The sequence below is a fragment of the Mus pahari genome, chromosome 3 (assembly GCF_900095145.1).
Source record: "Mus pahari chromosome 3, PAHARI_EIJ_v1.1, whole genome shotgun sequence".
NCBI classification, from domain to species: Eukaryota; Metazoa; Chordata; class Mammalia; order Rodentia; family Muridae; genus Mus; species Mus pahari.
The window spans coordinates 133,033,131-133,060,831 of record NC_034592.1 but is presented as its reverse complement, the minus strand read 5'-3'; the positions used below and the strand labels follow the sequence as shown (position 1 = coordinate 133,060,831).

The following is a 27,701-nucleotide window of genomic DNA, read 5'->3' as shown; positions in this document are numbered from 1 at the left end:
GACTAAATTCAGGTTTGTTTCTATTTTGTCTGGTTGAGCACATTGGGAGATGACTGCATAATAGCGCGTGCTTCTTTTTTCATGCTGGGATGGCCCCACTTTTGTTGTGATAAATGCTGTCTGTGTAGATGAGAGTTTCAGGGAGATTGAGCTGCATCCTAAGTTCCAGGATGTGTAGTGGTCTCACCCAGGGGTCCCCATCACGGGCTCTTTTGTCCCTTGCAGGACATTCGTGCAATGTTTAAAGACATTAAAAAATTATTCTTTATTTCTAATCTCTTGTTATTATAATAAATACTGAGACAATCAATTTATAGAAGGTTTACTGTGGCTCAGGATTTTAAAGGCTTCAACCCATGATCCGTTGGCTGCTTTGGGTCTGTGGTGGTACATTATGGTGGGGGTATGTGGTGGAGCAATTGGAAAAGCATTTTCCAACGTGGAAAAATGGGAAAGGTGAAAGGGAAAAGGGGATTAACTCCCGTACTCCCATCAAAGGCACACTTCCAGTGTCCCAGTAGGGCCAACTTCTTACAAATGCCTTTACCTTCCAGTATCACCCACGCTGAGGACCAAATTTTTCACAACACGGGTTTTTGGGGTTCCAGATTAACTTTAGCACTAAACTAGGTGGGGTGCTACTGACATGTAAAGGGTAAAGGCCAGGAGTGGGGCAAAATATCCTATACTCATGACAACTGCCACTTCACCTCTACAACAAAGATTATCTAGCCCGAAATGTTATCAGTGCTGAGGTTGAGAAACCTGACCTAACCTTGCATGGCAGTCCCATTTCTCTTTGTGCAAACAGTTGGTACAATGAGACAGTGATGCTGATTGGCTGCAGGGCTGGAGGGTGATGCGGGACAATAGAGCACTAAGACCAGATACAACAAGCAAAATGGACTTTACCGTGACTTGCAAACAGAAAGCTCCTAAGTCGTGTTGCATGACACAAAGGATGGAAGCTCAGCCTGTTCTAACCCCAGCTCATTCAGATTCATGTGCTTCAAGATGAGGCCGTGAGTGTATCTCCCAGCAATTCTCCGTGAACTCATTTGTTTGAGAGATATGGCCACTGGCTCTTCCAGACACTTTCCTAGTTTACAGACGCTGACCGATCCCTTCCAAGGCCACTTCTATCTTTAGCTCCAAATTTCATGAGCAGTCTTCCCATAACTACACTCTTTTGAGGGACTCACAGGTCCTCTGGTGAATTCCTTTTATGTAGGAAGTTTAGTGTATTCAACTCTATTATTATTCCTAGTGTGTGTGTTCTGGGTTGTTTTGGCCCATGTGTTTCACACTGGGCCCGGGATACACATAACCCACGTAACAGGCACCGGATGTAACAGGCTACCTGTGACAGTTCAGGAATGTTCACAGACTCCCGTAGACGGAGATACTCTGGCGATTGAATAAGAGATTTTCAGCAATGACTCTTGAAATGGATTCTGGTTTAGGTGGAGGTAGAAGAAAAACGAATCACAAGGAAACAAGGAGTAACATGACAAAGTCAGAGACATGCAATCAGAAGGGGCAAGCCATTCAGGCATGCAGGTAGGTGCCAGACCCACACAGCAGTTGTTAAAATTACCCACGATATTTTATCTTTATAATGTCTGTCTTCAATGATGGAATCAAGTATAATGTTGCCAAGGCTTGGATTATATGTAACCTGAGATCCCTACAGAACTGAGTGTTAAGAAATCTCCACTTCCCTCAAGCGAGAGGAAAATAGGACATTGAGGTGGCATTCTACCGCCATCTAGTGGCGAAAACATAATGGCATATTTGTTTCTGTAAAATCCCAAGTGCGGTACACACCCCAGCACCTATATCCTAGAGATCCTTCCCAGTGCCCTACTTGATTATTGCTGCCCGAAATCCTCCTGTCCGCCTTTTCCTCCCAATCCTACCCCCACATTCCTTCACCGGCCAAATGCTTCCACTAGACCAAGTTTCTCTCTTTAAAGTCACCATTGTATTACATTTTACATATATTGAAGTCATGGCTCTGATTAGTTCCAGAGAGGAGGGATTTGCCTGCGGTCTGCTCACTTCACCTCCTGCAGTATGTCCGACTCGCTGGAATACCGTGGAAGCGCTACCTGGTGTTTGCTTCATGATTCCTAAAGTTTTGCTATTAGCGGTCTTTTCTACTTGGGCCTGTCTTTAGGTAACTCCCTTTAGAACATTTATCAAATGTCTATTGTAAAACCACTTGAAGATCTAGCAGTCAACATCTGATCTTTACCAAAAGGACACATTCTGAACTTTAGCGGAATCATTTCAGAAAAGATAACAAACAGTTCAGGCGGGGATTACTGCATTGAACACATTTCGTTAAGAATCAGTGGCATCTTCCCTTTGCAGACTTGTTACAGCACACTCCACGGCCCAGCACTGGGACTTGAGGAAGACCCCGCTGCAGCCTCGCTATCCAGACTCTGCTCACTGAGGGAGGGAGGGACCCCCTAACCATTTGCCTGCAGTTGAAGGCTGGGGCCGGGGGGTGGAGCCTCACTGCTGTGCCAAGCTCCCAAAGGGGGGCGTGGCCTGCATTGCAGCTCCAGCGCTAAGTTTACGTCATTTCCTCGCGCCAGGAGGTGGCTCTGAAACCCGCGCTGCCGAGTGTCGGCGGTGTCGGAGGTGTCAGTGGAGAGGGCGGCAGAATGAGCGAGGCGGACGGGCTGCGGCAGCGCCGACCCCTGCGGCCGCAGGTCGTCACGGACGATGGCCAGGTCCCGGAGGTCAAGGAGGGCAGGTAGGCAGGACCTGGGCTGGGATCCTCCCACGGGAGAGAATCCTCCTCATTGTCCCCGCTTGGACCCAGGAGCCGGGTTCGGGCTGACAGGACACATCTGCGGGGCGAGGCCTTGCGTGGACCTGGCTGTCCGCCCTCACGCTGCTGTGGACCTTTTCTGTCCCTTCTTGCCACCCACCCGCTGGAGCCAGCGCCTTTTGCCTTTCTTTAGTTCCACGCATCTTCCCGACGTGTCCTTGTTGGATCCTCTGATACTCCTGGGACAGCCACCTGACCACTGCGGGCAGCCGAGTCTTTCGCGTTCCTCGTTATTCCCTTTCCTTAAAGAGAAGTCAGAAAAGATGCTGGGTCTCCTTTCTGCGAAGGTCGTCCTCCTGCATCTACTGTCGCCGCGCAGTCTGTACTCCTCAGCGTGGAGTAGAGAACCGACTGACATTGTTGGCAGTGTTTCTGAGAATTCGGCCTTGCAGGTTTTTCTAATAGGGACAGTAGTTACTGACAATAAATCCTTTAAAAAAAATTTTTTTTTGGCCCCAGTCTTTCTGAATTTCAAAATACTCTATTAGCCCAAATATGAAGCATGCTTCTTAAACCGTACTAGAAGACATTTAAAATTCACTTTTCAACTCGGTGACCAGAATTTTATACTTTGAATTTCTAGATCAGCCTCAAAGTTGTGGAATTAACTTATATGATAGAAATATTAGAAATATTTATTTGGTCACCAGCAGTGTGGTGAAGGGGTATGGTACATACTAGATGAGAGACAGTTTTTGCTTCAGATGATCGGTTTGACTAATGATAATAAGATAAACATACAAACATGTTTTGACTTTGGAAAGAGGAGTTTGTAAAAGAACAGGAAGGTACTAACTAGTATGGATCTTGATGAGGGAGACCGGCCAAAGTAGGTAGCCTTGAGATCTCCTTAACTAGGACTCACCTTGCTAAATGTGGGTAGATTATGACAAATTGCTCAACCCGCTTGTTGTGGATATTGCTAATTAATTGCCAATGGTTGGTGAGTCTTTTTTTAAGGAGTGGCCAAACCTAAGGGCAGGAACTAGGAGAACTAGGGAAGAGTGGAGCTGTGGAGGGCCCCATCCCGGCACTTGGAGAAGTAAAGTGCTTTGCCACTGGGCACCCTGTGGCTCTTGCTAGATTGGCCTGATATTTAGAACAGCTTCTGTGATACTCTGATCCCCGGGCAAAGGGGCATATTTATCCTTTTTTAAGGTTCTCTGTGGGATTTCTTCCTTAATGGCTACAAATTAGACCCCAAACTATCATCTCTTTCCATCTGATCTTTTCCAGTGTCTTACATTTGTGCTTACAGTGTTTGGACTTTGCCGTTTGTAAACATGCTTGCTGTTTGTCAACATGTTTCTTATTTTATCTTTAGTGATCTGTAATGGTTGCTTTTAAAGTGAGTTATTGCCACCCGTGTGATGACATTCCTGTTTGTCATTTTTAGCAGTTCTCCTGTTTTTTTTTTTTTTTCTTGTAGTCATCTCTAATAGTTTGTCCAACTATCTTCTTGACTTCTGTAAGGGTATAGGATTGAATGTGAATCAGGGAATGTGAAGAGAGCTGAAAGTTGGGAGCTCAGAGGTTGGACACTTACTTAATACACCCAAGGCCCTGGGCTTGATTTTCAGTGCAGAAAACGAAAGAAAAAGAAAGCATGGAATCTGAAAAACGTATAAACAAACAATGTTAGAATAAACTTTAGACTTGCTAAAACCTGTAAACCTAACACAAAATCTTAAACTGACTTAAAACATTATGAGAGCGCGCGCTCTCTCTCTCCCTCCCTTTCTCCCCCTCCTCCCTCCCTCCCTCCCTAAATATTGTTGCACAGTAGAGTGTGAATTTTGTAGATGATAGCAGGAGGTTGCAGTGTCAAAAATCTTAGACACACCTCAGAATGGAGTGATGGAAACCTTGATTATCAGAATAAAAGAAGGAAAACAGGTTTTAATAGTGGGAGGAGCATTTTGCAATACTTTGGCAAGTTTCCTGACTTGCAGGAAAAGCAACATTCACTTCGACAGGGCTATTGAGGTCTCTGTGAGTGAATGATGTTACAAACTTGGAGGATGAGGTGAGAGTGAGTGAAGGACAGACCTGGATGCTGGACAGTCATTCAGAAGCATCTTTCAGAATTGTGCTCTGAGAGTGAGTTTTGGGTTAAAGCTTTGGAATGTCTGAGTGAGCTACACAGCAGATTTGATTGTTGAATCCTTGTAGCCAGTGTGGAGCACAGACGAGTGGGGCATTTTAACACCACCTGTTAGAGTTACTGTTTGATACGGGTTTCCCAGATGCTTCAGGAACTTTATTGAAAGAGTAATCATTACACTGTGAGACTGTCTTTTGAAACACCCTTCTGTTTAGGAAGTTTGCTTTAGTTTTTAGTATATGTAAGTGTTCAGGAGTGAAAGTTGCACTGAGATTTAACAATAGTGTTTCAGTGAGTTTCTGGAGGTCTAAGTTCAGTTTCCCAATTTTCCAATCTAAGATGGAGATAAGAGAGTTAGGATTATAGTGTTTACATCTCAGCACTGTCTACATGTGTCTTCAAATGGGTCTTTTTTTTTCTTTTTGGTTTTTCGAGACAGGGTTTCTCTGTGTAGCTCTGGCTGTCCTGGAACTCACTCTGTAGACCAGGCTGGCCTCAAACTCAAAGTCCACCTGCCTCTGCCTCCCAAGTGTTGGGATTAAAGGTGTGTGCCACCACCACCTCTTGCTTTTCTGTAACTGCTCAATTAAGACACTAAATTTTTACTCTTTTTATAGAAAAATGATTCTAGGAGAAAAGAATGTGAAAAAATGAGCAGATTCGAGGTTTAGTTTCTTTAAAAGGTGAGACTTGTGGCCTTCATGCTTCCTTGGTTGCTTGTTACTGTGTGGATTTGGAGCCAATAGATTTTTTTTTTTTCCTGCAGAGTTCACAGTTCATTCTTGAATTCTTGGTGTCTTTTTATCTCATTCAAAGCTTTGTGGCTCTTGAAGGCCCTGTGGTCTGGTGGTCAAATACAGGGAGAGTTGAAGAATATCCTTCGAATTTGGCTGTTGAAACGGCAGAAGATTTTGTAAGTAGTGGCTTTTGCTAACACAGTTGTCAGAACAGGTTGCGTCACTGTGACTTGCCCTTTCCCATAGAGACTGCAGGCAGTTCAGGGTGTCATTCTCAAGGGAGAAAGCATTGCTCTAGGCTCTTCTTAAGAAATTTGGACAAATAAGTTGGTTGTTCAGGGTTCACCTGGAAAATAAGTTGCCAGCAGAAATGCGTGGTGTTCTGTAAATGAAAATAGAGATAAAGGTAAAAGCTAAATTATGCAGGTGCACAGTCTGAGGACAGCCAACATAGAGAAAGTACAGAGGGTTAGAAGTGGACTGTCAAGTCTCAGGACCAGTGAGGTCAAGAGTTAACCTCACCTAAGAGTAGATAAGTGTGTGCAGAGTAAGAGTTCGAGAGTCGTTTGTCTCATTTATATGACAAGCTCTCTCCATCTCAAGTGCTCAGTAGTCAGTGCCTACTTTATTTTCATCATCATGGGGGATTATTTTCCGGTAAGTCATACTCAGTTTTCATAAAACTTCACTAGCTAGGTAGTGGGGGCACATGCTTTTAATCCCAGCACTCAGGAGGCAGAGGCAGGTAGATCTGAGTTGGAGGCCAGTATAGTCTATAAAAGTGAGTTTCAGGACAGCCGGGGCTAGACAGAGAAACCCTGTTTTGAAACCAAACCAAACCAAACCAAAAATAACACCACTTAAAAAACAAACAAACAAACAAACAACTTGACCAGCAAAATTAACACTACTAGTAGAAGCTGGATAGTGTAGTCCTGGAGCAAGTGGGATAAGATTAATGGTGTCCAGCTGTGCACTAGGAACAAATGATAGGTAAAATGCCCACTCTGGATCCATAGATCAGAATCTCCAGGCATTGTTTAAAGCTGGGATATGCTCATTAATGTGGCTTATGCCTCTGAATCCCAGCATTTTGCAGGCAGAGGCAGGTGGATCTCTGTGCCATGGAGGCCAGCCTGGTCAACCTATTGTGTTCCAGGACAGCCAGGGCTACATAATAAAGAAAACCTGACTCAAAAAACCAAACCAAACCAAACCAAATCAAACCAAAACCAAGCAAGCAAGCAAGCAAGCAAGCATCCAAACAAAAGCTGTGAAGGTTGTCTTGATGGAGGAAGTTAAGTTTGGAGCATCTAATAGGGGGGCTTCTAAATTTCTCTTTAGCTTTGATCCTATTAACTGTAAGTTATTAATAGTACTAGGTCCCAGGAAATCCTGTCAAGGGTCCAGGGATATCACTCAGTGGCAGTGTTGGCCTAACGTATGAGACCTCGGGTTCCGTCACTGAGGCCACTGAAAGACAAAAGGTGCTTGCTCAGATCCTGACAAAATGGGAGATGTGGGACATCCATTACAAGTCATCTTTGGAATTCTGGTTACTTTTCCAGCTATTGCATTGAATCCTGGCTGGACTTATTTTGGACACAATTGAACCTTTTACCATGATGTGAAGGGGCAGTGACTCAAGTAGTGTGTCACACTCTGAATCAGATTACCAAGTTAAGAGTTTTAAAATATAAGGTACAGGGACTGGAAATGTAGCTTAGTGGGACAGGTCATGCTTAGCATGTGCAAGGCTTTTGAGTTCTAGTCCCAACACCCTCTTCCTGTGTGAGGGACAGTGTGATAAAGGGAAGTTTCTGTGAGTCTGAGGCAGATTAGGAGAATTTGTTTTGTTAGGCAGTGAAAAAAGAAAACTTTACTTTGGTTAGAGTTTCATGCTTGCTTTGGTTAAATGGCAACCTGCAGCCACAGGTCTGGGATTATATAACATGTTCCTCCGTTGGTTCAGAGGAAGTGAATGATTGCATCAGTGTGCGTTCAGGGCAGGGATAGCCTGGTTGTATTGTAAAATGTTCTCTCAGTGCTTCGATTATGGCTCTCTTTGGGAGTCTTGCTTTTGCTTTTAAAAACCATCTTTCTGTCATTGCTACTATAGCCAGTCCTGCTTTATTGAATGGAAACCTCTCAATTTATTTCTATTGTGGAAAGCTTAGGCTATTTCCAAACAATAACAACAACTACCACCACAACAATGACCAAACAAAAAAACACAGTCCCAGGCTTTGGTTTGGCAGTTTGCATAGAAGATTCATTGACTTTGAATTTCTTTTTTCTTTAGTGGAAACAAATCCCAGAATTTACTTAAAATCTCCAATTTAGTGGTTTTTGTTTTATAAAATGATAGAGTTTTGTAATTTACCACTGTATAAATTTATATTATATGTATTTTTGGGGGGAGATTGAGATGTAATTCTGGTAACACACAGTTACCATTTTAATGTGTGAAGGTCAGTAGATTTGTAGTGTTTGTAGTGTTGGTTGGCTACTTCCATTATCCCATTCAGACACTTTTTACCTATTAAGTAATCTCAAAGCTACACTATATAGAAGGAACAATTTCCATTCACACAGAGATGTCCATAAGTAGATGAGTAGATGAACACATTTGGGTGTACACACACACACACACACACACACACACACACACACACACACGATGGGGATAGTCTTGTACCAGTAAAAACCTGTAAAAGGAATAATACTGACATATATTATATCATAAATACATGAATGATCCTGAAAGATCTTATGCTAAGTAAAAGAAGTCCTTCCTCTTTCATAGAGGCTCCTTGATGCCTGGTGTTATTTTAAAAGAAGTAAACCAGCAGTAGGTCACCAGAGTTCTGGGAGCTTTCCTCAGAGCTGAAAGGCCCTGCCTGAGTGAACAGACACAGGCAGTCTGACCAGACATAAAGATCATGCTCCCTGCTATGAGAACTGGTTTTACACACAGTTGCTTCCACAGTGCAGCACATCTAACTCTGGGTTGGTGATGGTGTTGGCTCTATAACTGATACCTATGGAGGACTTCAGAGAAATAGCATCAGGCCCAGCCCTTAGCAGAGGCTTCAAGAGTGTGGCTTGCCCAGTCCTCTAAGCCCTGGAGGGGCTGACAGTGGTGAAGAAGACAAACATGGGGTCTGCAGGCTGACACTGAACCAAGAGATCTACTGAACAAGTGGCAGCTGAATAAAGGATTCTGGGTTACCACGGCCAAGTTGCAAGTTGAAGAGAGAGGTTAATTACTGAAAATCATATGTTGTTTGGTTCCATTAACATAATACTTAAAGATACATAGTAGCATTGTAACCTTTCATAGTGTTTTGTAACAAGGACTCTGGGTGCAGACATTTTCCACTCTCTACTATTGCTAATGGCAAGAGCAGGCCTAGACTCCTTTCGACTTTTTTGATTGTCTTAGTCAGGGTTTCTATTCCTGCACAAACATCATGACCAAGAAGCAGTTGGGGAGGAAAGGGTTTATTCAGCTTACACTTCCATACTGCTGTTCATCACCAAATCACCAAGGAAGTCAGGACTGGAACTCAAGCAGGTCAGGGAGCAGGAGCTGATGCAGAGGCCATGGAGGGATGTTCTTTACTGGCTTGCTTCCCCTGGCTTGCTCAGCCTGCTCTCTTATAGAACCCAAGATTACCAGCCCAGAGATGGCACCACCCACAAGGGGACCTTCCCCCTTGATCACTAATTGAGAAAATGCCCCACAGCTGGATCTCGTGGAGGCATTTCCCCAACTGAAGCTCCTTTCTGTGTGATAACTCCAGCTGTGTCAAGTTGACACAAAGCTAGCCAGTCCACTGGTGTTCTTCCAGTTTTGGCAGTGGGAATTGCCTGTCAAAAATAAAACCATCCCCAAACCCTCCCCTCAGATCTGCTCTGTTAAAATGTGACTCCTCACTTTTTTAATGTATATTTAAATATTTTAGATAGGAAAATTTTCATAAGTTCATGATTTTAGCTTTTTAAAATTTGCTCAAGTTAACCTTTTTTAAAAAAATTATTTATGTATGTGTGTATTTGTATGTGTTTGTGTATGTGTGTGGCCATCCATGACACAGTGTACATGTAGGTTTTCCACCATTTGAGTTCTGGAGATTGAATTCAGGTTATCAACCTTGGCAATAAGAGCCTTTATCCACTGTCTTCCAGCCCCCTTAAGTTAATCTTAATGTCAAGGGTTCAGTAAAAATTCCAGTGTCATTTATGTAAAGAGATAATGGTTCTATGAGTTTTAGCAAGAGGCTAACAGATGTCACTTTTTTTTTTTTAAAAAACCAGATAAGAATATGTGAGGTATTATAGTCACTGCTGTCATTTGTCTGAAAGCTACTCGGATTCTAGAGGTAGCACTTAGATTGGTAAAGCCTTTTGGAATTTTGTTTGTTTGTTTGTTTGTTTTTTCTGAGACAGGGTTTCTTTGTGTAGCCCTGGCTGTCCTGGAACTCTAGACTAGACTGGCCTCGAACTCAGAAATCCGCCTGCCTCTGCCTCCTGAGTGCTGGGACTAAAGGCATGCGCCACCATGCCCAGCTTGTTTGTTCTTTTTTTAAAGATTTATTTATTCTATGTATATGAGTACACTATAGCTGTCTTCAGACACACCAGAAGAGAGCATCAGATCCCATTTCAGATGGTTGTGAGCCACCATGTGATTGCTGGGAATTGAACTCAGGACCTCTGGAAGAGCAGTCAGTGCTCTTAACCTGAAGCAATCTCTACAGCCTGGCCTTGTGGAATTTTAACTGCTGAATCCATTTGAATTCCCCAGGAATACCTACCAAATTCCACCAAAGGAAGAAGAATTTCCTCTGATTCTTGAAATGGGAGGTGCACAATACTTTGGAAACGAGGCCCTCAGAGCTGGCAGGGCTTCTGTTTCCTTCATGAGAATCTCAGTCCATCCCCACCCGTTTGCTTACCTTCTTTGTACAAGTAGGTGAATATGTTTATCATGTTGCAAGTCTTTTCTCCCATGTTTTCCGAGGCAGAATGTTGGCATGTAGTCCTGGCTGGCCAGCCTGGTCTACAAAGTGAGTTCCAGGACAGCCAGGGCTACACAGAGAAACCCTGTCTCAAAAAAAAAAAAAAAAAAAAATCTTAAACTTATAATCCTCCTCCTTTAGACTCGTAAGTGGTGGGCTACAGGTTTGTGAACTGTGCATAGCTCTTCTGTTACATTTTGTATTCATTAGTTCTGTGAGTTTTTCCTTTAAAATTCAGCTAGAAGAAAGAATATCTGGACTATGACAGACCAGAGTATTTTACACAGCAAGATTTTACAGAAAGAAATAGTCATGCCTGCCAAGATTGCCAAACTGCTAAAATTTAACTATGAACCACAAAGCTAGTGACCTTGCAGTGGGGAAACTGGGTGAGCAGAGAAACTAGGTGAGCGGTTGTGCTTCAGAGTGGGCCCTCAGAGCAGCCAGGCTTGTCAGTGTGTGTGGCTGTGCTGATTGTCACTCTGTTTTATTTCTGGCAGTTCCTTTAGTGGCAGAGTTTTCAGAATGACCTTCTTGATGCTGGCTATGTCCCTTGCCATTCCCCTACTTGGAGCCATGATGCTGTTGGAGTCCCCCATAGATCCCCAGAGTTTCAGGTAAGTGTTCAGCAGTCTTGGGCAGGGTTCTACCACCAAGTGGGGCTGTGTGATAGAATCAGTGGGGATTGGGAATTGGTTACGAGTAGGAGAGCTCTATTTCTTTAGCACTTGAGTTTCATGTTGAATTAGCTATAACTCAGTATGTATGAAATTGTCCCTGACATTGTGATAGAAACCAGGTATGAAAATCAGATTCAGCCAGGTGGTGGTGTTAATCCCAGCACTTGGGAGGCAGAGGCAGGTGGATTTCTGAGTTCAAGGCCAGCCTGGTCTACAAAGTGAGTTCCAGGACAGCCAGTGCTATACAGAGAAACCCTGTCTCAAAAAAAAAAAAAAAAAAAAAAAAAAAAAAAAAAAAAAAAAAAAAAAAAAAAAAAAGAAAAGAAAAGAAAATCAGCTTTAGGGAAGCTCAAAGAGATTGAAATAACTGACCTTAGTTCATTTGAAGTAGCAGAAGCACCCTATGGTGATTTAAATCACTTTATATAGCTTTTGTAAGTAACTAGCTTTTAAGATTTGTAATTATGTAATTCCATTAAATTATAATTCACCAGTGAAGGGCTGTGAGGAATCAGTTTATTGTAATTTGAAAAAAAAAAAAAACCTTAACATGTAGTCATGTTTGTGATTGGCAGGGCAGAGTCAGGCTCTTATTGGTGTTTGCTGATATTGAACTTGGGCTGGTTATAGAGGAGCTGTGTGGTTTGGCCTGGGGAAAAGGGAAGGTAGGTTGAGATTTTCATGAAGGAGCTCTCTTATCTCCCTGAGCCTCTGTTTTCCCAATTATTTTGCAGTACCTGCCTCTAGAAAGCAAAGGAAATCCTAGTTCTTCTATTTGGTTAAATAAGTTTGACATATTCACATAGGGAATTCACATAGATTCTGTAGTAGCAAAACTTCAAAGCATCGTGCCAAAAGAGTCTAGTGGAGACACGAGTGGGAATGAAACCATCTGAAGTTTATTTTAGGTGAGTTAGTACTTCATGTAAAACTTCAAGGGCTTTATACAAAAACTTTCTCTAACTATGAAGCGAAGGTAATATATACAACTGAATAATGTGTTGGTGTTTTGTATATAAAAATTAAGGTTTTATATTGGATCCAGTTTACTAAGAACATGTTCGGCAGCTAAGGTACGGGTCTACCTGACTTCAGAGATGAGGGAAGACTCATTTCTGATCCTAGGTGGACATGTGGGCAAGAATCACCTTGTTTGTTATATTTAGAATTACCAAATGATGTGTGTGTGTGTGTGTGTGTGTGTGTGTGTTCGTTCGGGGGGGTATGGAAAGTGAAAAGACCCTTGATTTGATCCCAACACTGTAAAAATCAAAACCAAAATAATGAGTGACTACCAATAAAGATGTGTACTGCTGTGGAAATGAGATTAGCTTGGATTGTAGGATCCAGAAGAAATGGTAGCTTTGTCAGATTGAGCGGTTGGTTATTATCTTTTGCCAGTGGGCACACCTTCCTTCACACTTCCTGTTTGAGTCTGAGGATCTGGTAGTCTTCTCATAGGTCCTTCTTAACCTGTAGAAAGATGTCTCGGTCTACTCCCAGCTGAGCTGGCTAGGCCTCCTTGAAGAAGACAGCGGAGTGACCAGTGTGTCTAGCTGCAGATCAGTGTGTCAAGCAAACAGCAGGTGAAAATGTAACTTTGGAGTTGACTGAAATCCTTTGACCTCAGGAAAGGCCAGTTTGTGTGGGGGAAGAATAGTGAGGAACTTAGCTGAAAAGGGGTTTGTGCCCACGGCAAATGGAAAAACAACTCAGTGAGGATTTGACATTGAACAAGGGGAGCCTGGTGAGGCAAGAGGGTTAAGGTGCAGCTGAGAGTCTCCATAAGCTCAGATTTGGGACCAATACATTCAGAAATTAGGAGAATGGGCCCCTAAACACAGAGCAAAAGGAATAGATTGAGAACTCAAGATTCACAGTGAAGTGAGATGAAGAAAAATGTTAATAAACAGCAAAAAGGCTCTGCTTAGAGCACAACTATGTGACAAATGGTGCTGTGTCACATGGGAGGAAGGTAGAGCTGCCATCTTCTCCTAGCCTCTGTCATCATTATTAATCATGTGTGTGGCGGGGCTAGTAAGTGTGACTGTGTGTTTGGAAGTGTCCTCCAGGTTACTAGAGAGAGCTCAGAGCACACGTAGAAGTCTGAGTAGTCAGAGAGGTCATGCAGTAGGTGACAAGACAAAAGAGGCAGGAGTTGCAGCCGGTTAGACTGGGTGATTGTCAGCTGACGTTACTGGGGGGGGGAGGGGTAGGAAGACAAAGGCTTGTTCTTCAAAGCCACCTTCCTTTTCCGTTTCAAAAGAGAAGTATGTTGAACGGCATATTTGACATCTTAATGACAAAGTCTTTGAGGATACATTGGATAACATGGTAAGATGTGAGCAGAATGACAGGGTTGTCCGTGTAGTCATATGTGGTTGGTAGAGGAGCAGAAAAGCCAGCAGGACCTTAGTGATACAGAGAGGTAAGGCATTTGGGGACATCTGTGAGTTAGAGAAGTTTTCCATAAGCCTGTTTTAGAGTGAGTTCTCTGTGGTTTTAGGCCACACAGGTTATTCTCCCACTTGTAGGAGCTTGGAGTGTGTGTGGGACATGGCTTTTCTTCTTTTCCTGTAAGTGGAGGTCCTACTTGGGTTTAATTTTATATGCTTTTGGTAATGCTGATTTTCACAGTCTTCCCCAACCTGTCCCTCCCTCCCTCTGTCCCTTTTCCCTCTCTCATCTCCTTCTCTCCCTCCCTTTCTCCGTCCCTCCCTCTCTCTCTCCCTTTCTTGCTTCTTTCCTTCCTGTGACAAGGTCCCACTTAGTATCCCAGCCTAGCCTGCCTCAGCTTCTTGAGTGCTTTCAGTGTGGCCACACACTAGTTTCTCTTAGCTTTTGATATCCTCACTTACTCCTAAAGTGAGTTTGTTTTTTGCTTTATTTTGACCCTTTGAGTTTTGAGTTTCATCCTGGTAGCAAAATGTGTACTTCTGAAACACTGTTCTAGTCTCAGGTACTGGTGGACTTCATCATCCTGATGCTCTTTAAAATGGCAGCAACAAAACCTATTCTCCAAAACATTGCTGTCTTTTTCATCTTAAATTTGACTCTAATTGCTAAGTATATATTTAAAATGCCTAGAAACACCCATATCCTTCTATGCAAAACAGTCTTTTTGTTTGTAAGTAGAAACTCATTGGTTTTCTAGGCCCTATGAGAGGTAAACTGGATTGGAAGCTGCTGAGCAAAGATCTGTTAAGTTGGCATGCTACAGGATAATGTCCTGGATTGTGGACATTTGTGTGAGACAAACTCAGCACACTTAGATTTGACAGAGCTAGCAAAGGGTCAGAAGAAAGAACAAAACATGATCCTGGCTGAAAAACTATGATGACAACAAAAAGATAAATAACGGGACATAAACAGTACAGTTACAGAGTTAGCAAGGGTGAACAGGTGACACTGACTTTAACTCTGAGACCTGACTAGCTAGGTAAGGCCCCAAGACATTGTCTGATTTGGCCTTTTTGGTGGCTGTCCTCTGCTGCCAACTACTACCATGAGGATCTTGCTTGCCTGCTCTTTCCATTTGCATCTAAGTCTGACTGTCCCTGTTCCTTGTTTCCTCCACCCCTTGAGACATGGTCTCCCTTTGTAGCCCAGGTTGGCCTCAAGCTTGTATCTGGCTTTAGCCCCCTGAATGCTGAGATGATGAGCATGAGCCACTTATCTCTGGCTCTACATTTTCTAGTTACCTTCCTGCTGAGATTTTCCTCAGGTTTCCTGTGGGCAGGAAAAAACACACTGATACTTCTTGAGAACTTCCTGAGTGGAAGGATTTAAACCAAGGTGTTGAGTGTCTCTGGTATTGGCTTTGTGCTCAAACATGGTTTGCTTTGCATACTTAGCTTGGTGGTTGGGCTTGCCAGAGTCAGAACTACATTCCTTGGCCAAAGTAGGTAGGCTACTTACTGCCCCACCTGAAGTTTTCTAGTTAAGCTGAAAGGGTTTGTTTGACCTTATGACTGGTGGAATGCCACAACTGAGAGCCAGGGCAGAGGGTAAGAGGGAGAATTTAATTCAAGTGTGGTGCTGACTCAGAAGTGGCCCCAGGGAGTAAAGTGCATTGTCATGAACTGACAGGTAGGCAGAATAGAGAGCTTTTTATCCTCCAGGTTCTCAACCACCCTCCAGTCCCCTTGCTTCTCCTCTACTCATGACCAGGCCAGGAAACTTCCTTGTTGAATGGGGGGTGGGTGGGTGGGAAATAGTTTTCTTCCTCCTCCTTAGCAGTGCGCATTGGGAACTGTTCTTGAGATACAGCAGAGGGAAGCAGGAAGGGATTCCTGGTCTACACAGCATCCCTTCTAATGGGGCCAGATAGTAAATACACCAGAGAAACAAATCCAAAAGTGTGTGAGATGATGATAATGCGATGGGAAGATTAGAGGAAGTACAGGCTTGGGCCCAGGGAGGTGGCAGGTTTTAACTTGGGTGTTCAGAGTAGGCTTCACTAAAGAGGAAAGAGGAGCTTATGAGAGAGCTAATGTTAAGGACCAAAAATACCTGGTACCCAAGACCCTAAAAAGGGTGAGGGCTGGAATGGAGAGCAGAAGAAACAACAAAATGGAAGAGGTAACAGGACTAGACTGGGCAGTGCAGGCCCAGACTGGGCAGCATAAGAAGTTACTCCAAGGACTTTGGTTCTGAGTGAGATGGAGTGTTTGCACCAGTGGACAGATGCCGTGATGTGAAGTGGGGTGCTTGATTGAGAATAGATTGTAGGGATCAAGAAACAGAGGCGAGAAGACACTGGCCAGGGCAGAGTGGCAGTAGAGGACCTGGGAGGAAGGTGCAATCATGTCTCTTTAAAAGTGGCCTGAGTGGTAGCTGGCAGCTATGACACTTTTGCCTGTGGATGGAGATGATTGGGAAAAAAGTTGCTGGAGTTACTTTGGGAGGGATTGATGGTCTAGGGCTCGGGGGAGTGAACCTGTGTGAGGTCATAAGCACTGGATGCTATTCCATGACTGGCTTCCATTCTTACCAATACATGTGAAACAAGAACGTAGTCAGCTGTGGAAGGCTTCCTCCATGTCAGGCAGACAGTACTAGCCAGAGAACTAGTTACAGGGCTGTCTGCATCAGAGAGTGTGAGTCCGTTTAACTGACTTGAGGCTGTAGATGGTGATGAGACCCTCAGGATGTCTGCGGTATGGGGACTTGCAATGTTTTTGTTAATTATTTCCTAGTGTAATCTTTTCTGATATTCTTGAATTTTTCCCCTTAATCTTTAATTTTCTGGCATTCAAGGATGTTTTGGGAATGTGTTCTATGTGTCAAAACAGAGAGATAGACATGCCATGGGTCCTCAGGAACCATTTTTCTTCATAAATATTTTTATACACAAAATCCTGCAATTGTATTATTTTACAGCTTCAAAGAACCCCCTTTCATGTTTGGTGTTCTGCATCCAAATACGAAGTTGCAGCAAGCAGAAAGGCTATTTGAAAACCAACTTAGTGGACCAGAATCCATAGTAAATATTGGGGGTAAGTAATCCAGGGGACCTGTAGAGTACACTTGGCTGATTTTCAGGTTGCTATTGTTGCTTAGGGTGGTGAGTTCTATGAGAGTAGCTGCAGTGGTACACAGCTCCCAGATAGGGGAGGAGCTCTGGGCTTGAATCTCACCTGTGAACATCTCAAGGGAGCAACTCCCCAATTCCCTGATTTGCATTCCATTTTTGTATTTTTTATTGTTGTTTTGTTTGTTTTGTTTTCCAAGACATGGTTTCTCTGAGTAGCCTTGCCTATTTGGGAACTTATTCTATAGAGCTGGTATTAAACTCAGAGATCTGCTTGCTCTGCCTCCTGCGTGCTAGGATTAAAGGTATATACTACCACTACCCAGCTGCACTGGGTGATTTTGAGTTAACTTATACAGAGCCCTTTTTTGTGCTCAGTATTGTAAGGAGGCGAAAGGCTGATGCAGACACTGACAGTGAGCTATCTAGTTAGGTAGGTAGGTGTTCTTTGATAGCACCCTAGTTCTTTGCTCACTTTGTCTTTGTTTTGCACAGGTTTTATTTTGAAGTGAACAATAGAGGCTCTCAGTATCGCCACTGAACCCATCCATCTCAGGATGGGTCTTCTGAAAACAAGAACTGGGTCTGATGTAAATGTGTTTGATTCTGCAACTAGGCAGTAGGGCTTTCGTGTGTGTGTGTGTGTGTGTGTGTGTGTGTGTGTGTTGTTGTTGTTGTTGTTGTTGTTGTTGTTTGTTGATTAGGATGAGAATTAATCTTAGTATTGAAAGGACACAGTTAATGAGTTGAACAAACTTAGACTGGGGTGGGGATTTCTGAGTAGCAGCTTTGAAATGCTGCAGCCCTGAGTCTGTTACATTACCTGGGCAGTGACTGTGGACATTGTGTGCTGTGCACTTAGTTTTGTTTCACAGCTGGCCAGAGCCACTGCTGCACAGGTGTTTGACAAACTCTTGTTCTGCACCTGCTTTTTCCCTCTAGACCCAACAGCTGCTCATTTCTGTAGTTGCTGTTGCTTGTTAATGGCTTGTGAAGTAATTTTTTTTTCCAGTAAGAGTAAATACTTCACGGTAGAACTTCTGTTTCTCTTAAAAGATTGGCGTTTGTTGGTAAGGTTCATCAGTTCTGGTGAGGAGCCAGCACTGCTGTTTCCACTGGAACTTGTAAGTGTTGGTTGTGGTCTTTGCTGCCTTAGTGAGTGCGTCTATTCCCTCTCTCTCCGTATTGAAGAGCTGTGTACTGGGTGACATTTTTGGTGTGGACCCAAGGCTAGCTTTCTGCTTCTGTTCTTGTGGATGTGAGGCCTAAGTCGGCACCCGGACACCTGCTACTGCTGCAGCAGCTTTGTGTGGACGGTGTCCTGGGGGAGGCTGGCAGGTGCTGCCTGCCTGGGGACAAGTGCTAGGAGAGCAACCATCAATTAGCATACTTCATCTGTTTTCAAGTGAACCATTTTTAAAAATGTTTTTCAGCGATTATGTTATTTTCACTAGCATCAACACTTTTATCAGCAGCAGCGCAGAGATTCTTTCTAGACAGTGAGTTTGAATTCTTCACAAATAGGGGTCCAAGATGAACCTCGAGAGTGCTTTTAACCTCAAAGCTATAAAACCTACTTTGTTAACTCTCTGTCAGAAATGTTCAAAATTGCTTCAGTTTTATATATTTATTATCATCTTTGATGATTTCAAGCACACATTTATTTTTGTCATTTTCACCCCCTCACTCTCTTACTCATTTTCACTCCCCCTGAACACTTTGTTCTTCCTACCAAGTCGTCTATTTTCACATCTTTCTGTTTATGTTTTTATTTGTTTCTGATCGTGTTTTTATTTAGCTTTTAAATGGCCCACTGAGCTTAAGTAGGGTTCCTTGCAAGAGTATACATGGGGGTTATCTACTAGAACACGGGCAGCATAACTGGCTGTATCACTGAAGAAGACTACTCTCCTCTCTCAGCAACCACTAATTGCAGTATATTATCGTCAGGGAATTACTCAGGAGCCCCTCCCTAGTCCATGATGAGATATTGACAGAGCCCTTCCTGTCCACGTAACCATAGCTTCTGAGTTCTTGAATGTGACAACCATGCCACATAAATGAGACAGTGCTTCTCAGCATTCTTTCCTATCCTGTGGCTTTTACAGTCTTTCGGTTCCCCTCTCCTGGGATGTTTCCTGAGCCTTGGAGGGACAGTGATGTGGATGTCTTCTGAGGCTTGAACACTCAGCAGTCACTTACCCTCAGTGACAATTTGACCAGTTGAAGTCTGCATTAGCCGTCACCCTCTGCTGAGAAAAGCTCTGACCGAGGCTGAGAGCAACACAAATCTATATGTACAAACATGTATGTGTAGAAGGCAATATGACACCATTTCTACTTAGCAAAACAGTAGTTGGTTCCCCTGTAGGACTTCTAGCTTCTCAGCCTTAGGCTTTTGACCAGAGCAAACTATTTTTCATAGTGGAACAAACACTGGAGGTGTTATCAGAGTGGGTGCACGCAGGCTTTCCTTCTCACGGCTGTCACCTTCCAGAGCTGTGCTACTGTTGCCACTGTCGGTTTTTAGGTTGGGGTCACTCTTGGCATTGGATACTCTGGGATTTGGACAGATTTGTAATGCCATCATGCAAGATATTTTCACCGTCCTAAAATCTACCTGTGTTGTTCTTCCCTCTTTAACTCTTGGCTACTAGTGACTTAAATGTCTGCATTGTTTGCCGTTTTCAGAACCTTGCGGCATTAGAGTCATACATTCTCTTCAGGTGCCTTTTGCGTCTGTGTTTGTGGATAGTGGCCAGTGGTTTCCCTTAGTGTCTTTTTTAGGGCAATACAGAAGTTGTAACTTGTAGAATGAGGTAAGAAGTATTATTTCAGCTTCTGTCTTCTGAAGCAAATTTTAGAGATTTGGCTGTAATTTTTTACGGTAGAGTTCACCAGTGAGCCAGCTCATTGGGGACTGATGCTTTTTGTCGCACTATTGTTAATTACTTATTCAGTTTCTTTAACATGCATAGGTCTGTTCATATTGTCTATTTCTCTATGTAAAGCTTTGGCCAATTTCATTCTTCAAGGAAGCTCCAGAGTCAGCCCCCATAATTTTGTTACTTTAATGTTTTTTTCCCCAGAGACAGGGTTTATCTTTGTAGCCCTGGCAGTCCTGGAGCTTGCTCTGTGCACTAGGCTGGCCTCAAACTCACAGGCTCATCTGCCTCTACCTCCATAGTGCTGGGACTAATGGTGTGCACCACTCCCACCCACTACCCCTCACCTGCTGGCTTGTTACTTTACATTTTAAGGGTTTAAAATTTTCCTATACATCATTTCACCATCATTTTCAGAATTGCTATTTTCTTTCTGGCTGTTAAAATATAACCAGGCCTTTTAGAAGAGACAGTGTGATCATAGCTATTAGGCCAACCTTTTAATATTCTTTTCCCTTTTGTCTTCATAAACAGATGTGCTGTTTACTGGTACAGCAGATGGCCGAGTTGTAAAACTTGAAAATGGAGAAATAGAGACCATCGCTCGGTTTGGTTCAGGCCCTTGCAGTAAGTTGTTGAAGCTTCATTTGGAAAGCAGTCATTTTCACCCTTGGAGATCTGCTGACTATTTGGCAGATAGGACATGCTGTAGTGCTGCCTCCGTGTTTTATTGCCAGGTCATCTGGCCTTGGAGCGTCCAGTTGGGCAGTGGTCATGTACTTCCTTGTGCCATATCCCCTCAGCATCCCACTCGGGTTGCCTTCCGGGAATGTCAGCTGCTGATGGCTGTGGATGTGGGTGCTGCTTTATATAAAGGCAGGGGCTTTGTGACTGTCCTGAGGCTTACATGTAATTCTTTAGTAGCTCCTCAGGGATTTCAGTCATTTTACTCAAGTCTCATTCAAACTTGGGAAGCGTGAGCAGAAGAATCCAGTGTTTAAAAACTGGTCCAAAGGAGTCTTACCATTTTTATTAATTAGCTCATTGTAAATTTTTATTGATTTTATTTATTTTTTTGTGGTAGCCTGGTTGGAGTCTAGGCCCTGACGACTAGGAAGTTGTGTTACCACTCGGGTATACAGCCTAGTTGTCAATTTTGATAACTGGGATAGTTTATAAAAAATGATGTTTTTATTTCAAAATAAAAACAATATTAATATACAAAACCAAAATAAAAAATCATCTTGCATCTTTTGTGATATCTGGGCTGACATTTAATGAGTACCTTTTCAGGCATCTTTGTATACCCACGCACATACTCAAGATTTGCTTCTTTAGTCCTTTCCACTCCACATAGCACCTGCCCTCAGCACCTACACTGAGCACTGGACAGTGGGCACGCCTGTGGTGCAGTAGCCCTTGCAGTAAGCACCCTGTAGCAGCACACTCTGTGAGTCTGCGGTGCTAGCACCTACAGTAAGCACTGATGTTGAGCTCCTTGCAGTGACCCTCAGCTGAGGCAGGCCAGGTTCTAACACTGTGGTCTTTTTGCTCTGTCTAGCATGGAGTCTGTTTAGGGAGGTATGGGAGAGATACTTGGACACTGAAGAGGGCACAGGTAGACTCTTGGAGCAGCCGCCGATTCCTATCGTTTATCTTCCTAGAAACCCGAGATGATGAACCTACCTGTGGGAGACCCCTGGGCATCCGGGCAGGGCCCAATGGGACCCTTTTTGTGGTTGATGCGTACAAGGGACTGTTCGAAGTAAATCCTCAGAAACGTATGTTACAACTGTTTCTTTGATATTTTCAGATTTTTCAAAGAGTATACATATAAAACACATTTAATAAGATTGTTAAATATAGTCTTCAGACAACTGCAGTGTTTTCTTAGTAAATAATACCACAAGTATTGCCCACAGATACTGTATTGGCCACCAGAGAGTTGCCCTTCTAAACCTGCTTTGGTTCCTACCCAGTTATTCTCCAGTATCTGTGTTTTAGCCACTGCCTCTCAGAAGGGTTATTTTTTTTCTTAATTTTTTAAAATTATATATTTTCTTTATTTACATTTCAAATGTTATCCCCCTTTCCTGGTGTCCCCTCTGAAAACCCCCTATCCCCTCCCCCACTGCCCCTCTCATCAACCCACCCACTCCTGCTTCCTGGCCCTGGCATTCCCCTATACTGGGGCATAGAGCCTTCACAGGACTTCTCCCATTGATGACTGACTAGGCCATCCTCTGCTACATATGTAGCTGGAGCCATGTCCCACCATATGTTTTCTTTGGTTGGTGATTTAGTCCCAGGGAGCTCTAGGGGCGGGGGGCGAGGGGGTACTGGTTAGTTCATATTGTTGTTCCTTCTATGGGGCTGCAAACCCCTTCAGCTCCTTGGGTACTTTCTCTGGCTCCTTCATTGGGGACCCTGTGCTCTGTCCAATGGATGGCTGTGAGCATTCACTTTTGTATTTGTCAGGCACTGGCAGAGCCTCTTATGAGACAGCTATATCAGTCTCCTGTCAGCAAGCTCTTGTTGGCATCCACAGTAGTGTCTGGGTTTGGTGATTGTATATGGGATGGATCCCCAGGTGGGGCAGTCTCTAGATGGTCATTCCTTCAGTCTCTGCTCCAAACTCAGAAGGGTTATTTTGTAAACATCATTCCTCATCTTCTTGTCAGAGAATCTTTTCCCCCTTAGGCAATTACTCCTCTTTTTTCTTGTTACTGGTCACGATACTACCAGAAATGGTATTATAATATGTTCTGTGTGCTCTCTCCATGGAAGACATGGCATACAGCATGGAGGATCTCTACATGGGGCTAGACCGTGGGCATTGCAGATTGGCCACTGCTTTCTGTTGGTTATGTCTAGAGAGGTTGCTTGGCCTCTCTGTTCCTGTTTTTCCATATAGCACGGAAGGTTAATAGTAGATCTTCCCTGTGGATTCTTGCACAGAGTTAAATAATAGTGTATATAGGAAGCTTGCCACTCAATATATGTCCTTTCTGTTATTTGAATTTTGAGTTTTGAGCTGGGAGGTCTCATTGTACCACCCAAGCAGGTGTCCAGTTACTGAGTTTTTGCCCTTCTCTAACCTTTGCCTCTCATACCTAGAACTGCAGTGTGTTCCTCATTTCTGGCTAGTTTGAAAAACTCACTATTATTGCTGCGAATGTAAAAGTGGACAAATGGAATACTTGACTTTTTATTCTCCCAGGCTAACACATAGTACTAGATACTTTTATATATTGTTCTTAATAGGCTTTGTTTTAATTTTGTTCATCTTAAGAATGTATTCTTCACCCTTAGGATGGATTCTACCTTCAGTAAAATTTAGTAAAAACAAACAAACAAACCAAAAAACTCTAAAAGATTATCACCTATAGTTGGTACCTAGGGGATAAGAAAGCTCACTGGGGGATAGAAAAGCTCATTTTAGGTTTTTTCTCTTGATACCAGTTGTGTTGATTAACATTGTGAAATTATCAAGAAACAAATTCCTAAAGTGACAGCAAATCTTTAATTTTTTATAACTTCAGGTTCGGTGAAACTGCTGCTATCCACTGAGACTCCCATTGAGGGCAAGAAAATGTCCTTTGTGAATGATCTCACTGTTACTCGGGATGGAAGGAAGATTTATTTCACGGATTCCAGCAGCAAGTGGCAGAGACGAGACTACCTGCTTCTGGTGATGGAGGGCACTGATGATGGGCGGCAAGTGTTCCTTTTGGCCTCTTTCAATTAGGGGATCTGATGGCAGCAGACCCTGTTTCTGCTGGAAGCTATAGTAGGGTCTTAGCACAGTGTGCCAGTGTGTAGGAATACCACCTTAGAGGCTTAGGATGATCTCACTACCTCAGAGGAAATAAAATGAAGTCTAGTCATAAGGGTGATTCTAGAGAGAGTGGGTGAGGTCCACCAGCAGGCCTAGGTTTCAGGCCATGACTCTAAAGGCTGGTGTAATGGCTCTCACTGTGCTGACGTAGTTTTCTGGTCAGCAAGAGGATACTGGATCAGCTGTAGACTGGGAGAGTCCTTACTCGTCAGCCTGGGACTACAGCCACATAGATTGATGACTTGGGTTTTATCACTCCAGTAGGAGGCTGAGTCACTGTACCTTTCCCAAAGCCCACAAGTGACCATGGGCTCTTCTCTCTTGTGACTGTTGTGTTGGGTCTTCCACAGCCTATTAGAGTATGATACTGTAACGAAAGAAGTGAAGGTTTTGTTGGACCAGTTGCAGTTCCCTAATGGAGTTCAGCTCTCTCCTGAGGAAGACTTTGTCCTAGTGGCAGAGACAACTATGGCCAGGATACGAAGGTATGTGTATGATGTGAGTGGATCTATCAGTTCTTCTCCATAGCTTGCCATGGCCTGTGGTGGGGTAGACATGAGGTGAATAGATATCTGAGATGCTTCACACCTCCTGTCTATGTAATGATGAGGAAGTTGAAGTTAGACTGGGCTTACTTACGTCTCAGCCTTTGCAAGGGTCACAGTACAGTGTGTCTTGATTTCATGCCACCAGTATAGCTGCAGTCTGTTTCCTGTAAGGTAGGCTTTGGTTCTTCCTGCCTGTGTAGTCTTTAAGATGTCTGTCAGCAGCTTTGCTTGCATTCATGACAGATATGTGGATGGTATTTTCCGTACATATTTTTGAACTAAGACCAGTTTTGTACTTGGCTAAAAACTTTTCTTTAATTTTTTTTTCTATTTCTCATTGCCTACTTGGACATGTTTTTCAGAGTCTATGTGTCTGGCCTGATGAAAGGAGGGGCAGATATGTTTGTGGAGAACATGCCTGGATTTCCTGACAATATCCGGCCCAGCAGCTCTGGTGGATACTGGGTTGCTGCTGCAACCATTCGTGCTAACCCTGGGTTTTCCATGTTGGATTTCTTATCTGACAAGCCTTTTATTAAGAGAATGATTTTTAAGGTAATTATGAAAATTAATTCCAAAAAGCAAGATGGAAATGAGTCTTGTGGTCTATTTCTATTGCTCTCTATTGTTTCTATAGTTCTCAAACTTCCAGGTATAGATAGAATATTTGGTACCTGTCATACCTACTTTTAAGCACATTTATGTGTTCACACAAAGTGTGTGCATGTGTGTAAAGGCTGATTTCAACCCTATGGTCAGTCCTCTGGAGCTGTCTACCATGTTTTGTGAAACATGGTCTCTTATCTGGGGTTCATCAGATAGGCAGGGCAGCCCAGCCTTTGAGCCCCCGGGATCTGCCTCTTTCTGTGTCCTAGCATTGGGCATGTGCTGCCACTTCTTCCTTTGAGTGGTAAGCACTTTGCTTACAAAGGGACTTCCCTAGAATTATAAGCCGATTTTATTCTTTAGCCCATACTAAAAGTTGAAACATTTGTGCCTTGCCCTTGCCTCCTTCTGTGTTTTCCTTGCTTCTGAGTATTTTGTCATTTCACCCTCCTGACTTCAGAAGCCACCCATTATCAGGCTCCTTAGAGGCAAAGCTAGGAAATGCATGCAAATGCTTACACTTACACTTATTTATCATATCTATTTAAATTTAAAAGCCATAGTTTATGCAAACTATCTCTAGTGTAACTGAGCCCTATGTTTTTATAGTTCCCTTCAGTTTTTATAGTTCCTTTCTAGTTTTTATAGTTCCCTTCATCTTTGTACCTTCCTGTCTAACAGTGAGATGCCTAGATCCTCTGATCCTGCATATATTTCCTTAGTTTTGGAGACAGGATTTTACTAATTGCCTAGATTTGATTAGAACTCACTTTCTACCTCTCTAGTGCTGAGGTTACAGGAGTGCCACCATGCATAGATAGATGTGTTTACTGTTTTATCAGTTCCTTCAAGTACAGCCCTGCTATAGCCATTGACCACATCTCCAAGTACAGCCCTGCTATAGCCATTGACCGCATCTTAGGAGACTCTGGTTCTAAACTCCACACAGGGTTGCTCCTTTCCAGTGTCTTTCTTTAGTGCCAGAAATCACATCCCTCCGTGAGATTTCTCACTTTGAACTCTTTATGAGCTCCACAAGACTGCACCTGTTGGTAGCTGTGCTCAGAGGTACCCAGCTCTGTGCAGGGCATGCCCACAGGGACTACAGACCAAGCCTCAAGGAAGATGGAAAAATGGGCTGTTTAGAGGTGAGATTGTTAGGATGGACTTACTGACTTAACGTTCTAGTCCCTTTCTGAGTGTGAAAGGCTTTAAAATTTCATTGTTTGCCACTCCTTGAATATTTATAGAGGACTCATGGCTTACTTTGGTTAAGCTGTACTGGTTTTGACCCAGTGTTCTGGCAGGCAAAGATGGTTCTCACCTGGATTTCAGTGTAGTGATCTCTTGGAATATATCTTGCATTTCTCTGTGAATGGCTATGCCATTTCTGTCTCTGTGAAGACTTAACATTCTTGGTCTGGTCTGCATGGGAGTGAGGGCCATGATTCTGCTACTGCCCAACGGGAACCTCCCTGGCCCAAGGATGCTGAACTATTCTTAGGTGATGAGAAGTTTGTGTGGTCAGTTTGCTTTCAGTCAGAAGGTAAGCTCTCCTCCCTGATACTTCTCTTCCAGCTCTTCAGTCAGGAGACAGTGATGAAGTTTGTGCCACGATATAGCCTGGTTCTAGAAGTCAGTGACAGTGGTGCCTTCCGGAGAAGCCTGCATGATCCTGATGGACTGGTGGTCACTTATGTGAGTGAGGCGCATGAACATGATGGATACCTGTACCTGGGCTCCTTCAGATCTCCCTTCATCTGCAGACTCAGTCTCCAGTCTATTTAGCCAGCCCAGCAGCTGCCCCCACTGTGCATGCCAGGAATCATCACAGTCACATAGGTCTGGAAGGAGCCATGGGCATAGCCGTCTCTGTGTTCCTGCTAGTCCTTGGAAGTGTGGGAGTAGCTGCTGTAACCTGGAGAAGATGGACCTTACCCATACTTTCTCCCAAGAGGTGCCTCTCACCTGGACTTGATGTCATTTTTAGAGGGAAATAGTGTATCTGTTATGAGGAAGACAAATCATGGAAAAGCCATTTCTCTTTAAAAAAAAAAAAATGCTAAGTACAAGAATTCTCTAGTACTTGGAAAATTTAATACACTTGTCACGGGGCTCAGGGTTTAATGATTAGAGCAGGGGATTGGCTGTGCAGGGACCTTTGTATTGCCACTGGCTCTATCTGACACCTGTATCTTCATTCTAAAGTAGGGTCATGCTTTTGGAGGTGCTATTGCGGTATACCATGGAAGTGGTAATGCATGTGTTGAGGCAGGGATTATTCAAGCTGAAACTTGTTCTCAGGGGCCATGTGAGATGTGTGAGAATTCCTGGACTTCTGGTATTTCTCCACAGTAGAGGTGTGCTCTCCCACCCTCTACAAGTCTCTTTCCATGCCAGAGGGTTTTCAAGACTCCTGTTTTAGAGGCCAGGAGGATTTCATTGGGTTTCTTTCTGACTGCCTTCTCCACTGGAATTGGGTGACCCAGCAAGTTTGTACCTGCACAGGGGTGTTTTAGAAGTGCCATTTTATGGCTTGATACCTTTTAGACCTACAGATGTGATTAGTGAACTATTGATATAATGTTTGTGCTAATGTAATAAGCTCAAAGTTGCTTATTTCTTTGCAAGTATGTTTATACACTGGTCTTAATTTTGATAATAATAAATCATATTAAACCCACTTTTCTGCTGATTACTCCTTTTGATAAAATAGTCCAGAAGTTTCTTCTCTACTTTAATTATTGTATTTTTCTACTTTAATGCCTTAACAGTGTCAGTATGAAAACCCTTTTGGTAAGGATATTATTTTAGGGCAAAGACAGCCATCTAATTTGCTTAGAAGTGAAGTTAGGGGACCTGTCAGGATACCAAGGGTCCCAAATGGCATTTCCCAACTTT

The 27,701-nt window shown here is 43.3% G+C and overlaps 1 protein-coding gene across 2 annotated transcripts; it reads left to right on the top strand.

Moving 5' to 3' along the window:
- Window positions 1-2,594: 2,594 nt before the first annotated feature.
- On the top strand, window positions 2,595-27,485 carry Apmap (adipocyte plasma membrane associated protein). Of its 2 annotated transcripts, XM_029536957.1 has the most exons (10): window positions 2,643-2,767; window positions 5,766-5,862; window positions 11,211-11,327; window positions 16,773-16,888; window positions 20,343-20,435; window positions 21,473-21,589; window positions 23,351-23,525; window positions 23,997-24,131; window positions 24,557-24,749; window positions 26,379-27,485. In XM_029536957.1, exons 1-10 carry the CDS (start codon window positions 2,737-2,739, stop codon window positions 26,586-26,588), a joined length of 1,284 nt encoding a protein of 427 aa, XP_029392817.1. In that variant the 5' UTR covers window positions 2,643-2,736; the 3' UTR covers window positions 26,589-27,485. The 2 variants fall into 2 exon arrangements, with proteins under 2 accessions (XP_021049328.1, XP_029392817.1); XM_021193669.2 differs by lacking the exon at window positions 5,766-5,862 and having other exon boundaries at window positions 2,595-2,767.
- The last annotated feature ends 216 nt before the right edge of the window (window positions 27,486-27,701 follow it).

Excerpts from the sequence above, each read along its gene's own strand:
- Apmap (XM_029536957.1), top strand. The coding sequence starts at position 2,737 with ATGGCCAGGTCCCGGAGGTCAAGGAGGGCAG. Across the intron at positions 21,590-23,350 it reads CGAAGTAAATCCTCAGAAAC|GTTCGGTGAAACTGCTGCTA; the intron begins GTATGTTACAAC and ends TTATAACTTCAG. Across the intron at positions 24,132-24,556 it reads ACTATGGCCAGGATACGAAG|AGTCTATGTGTCTGGCCTGA; the intron begins GTATGTGTATGA and ends CATGTTTTTCAG.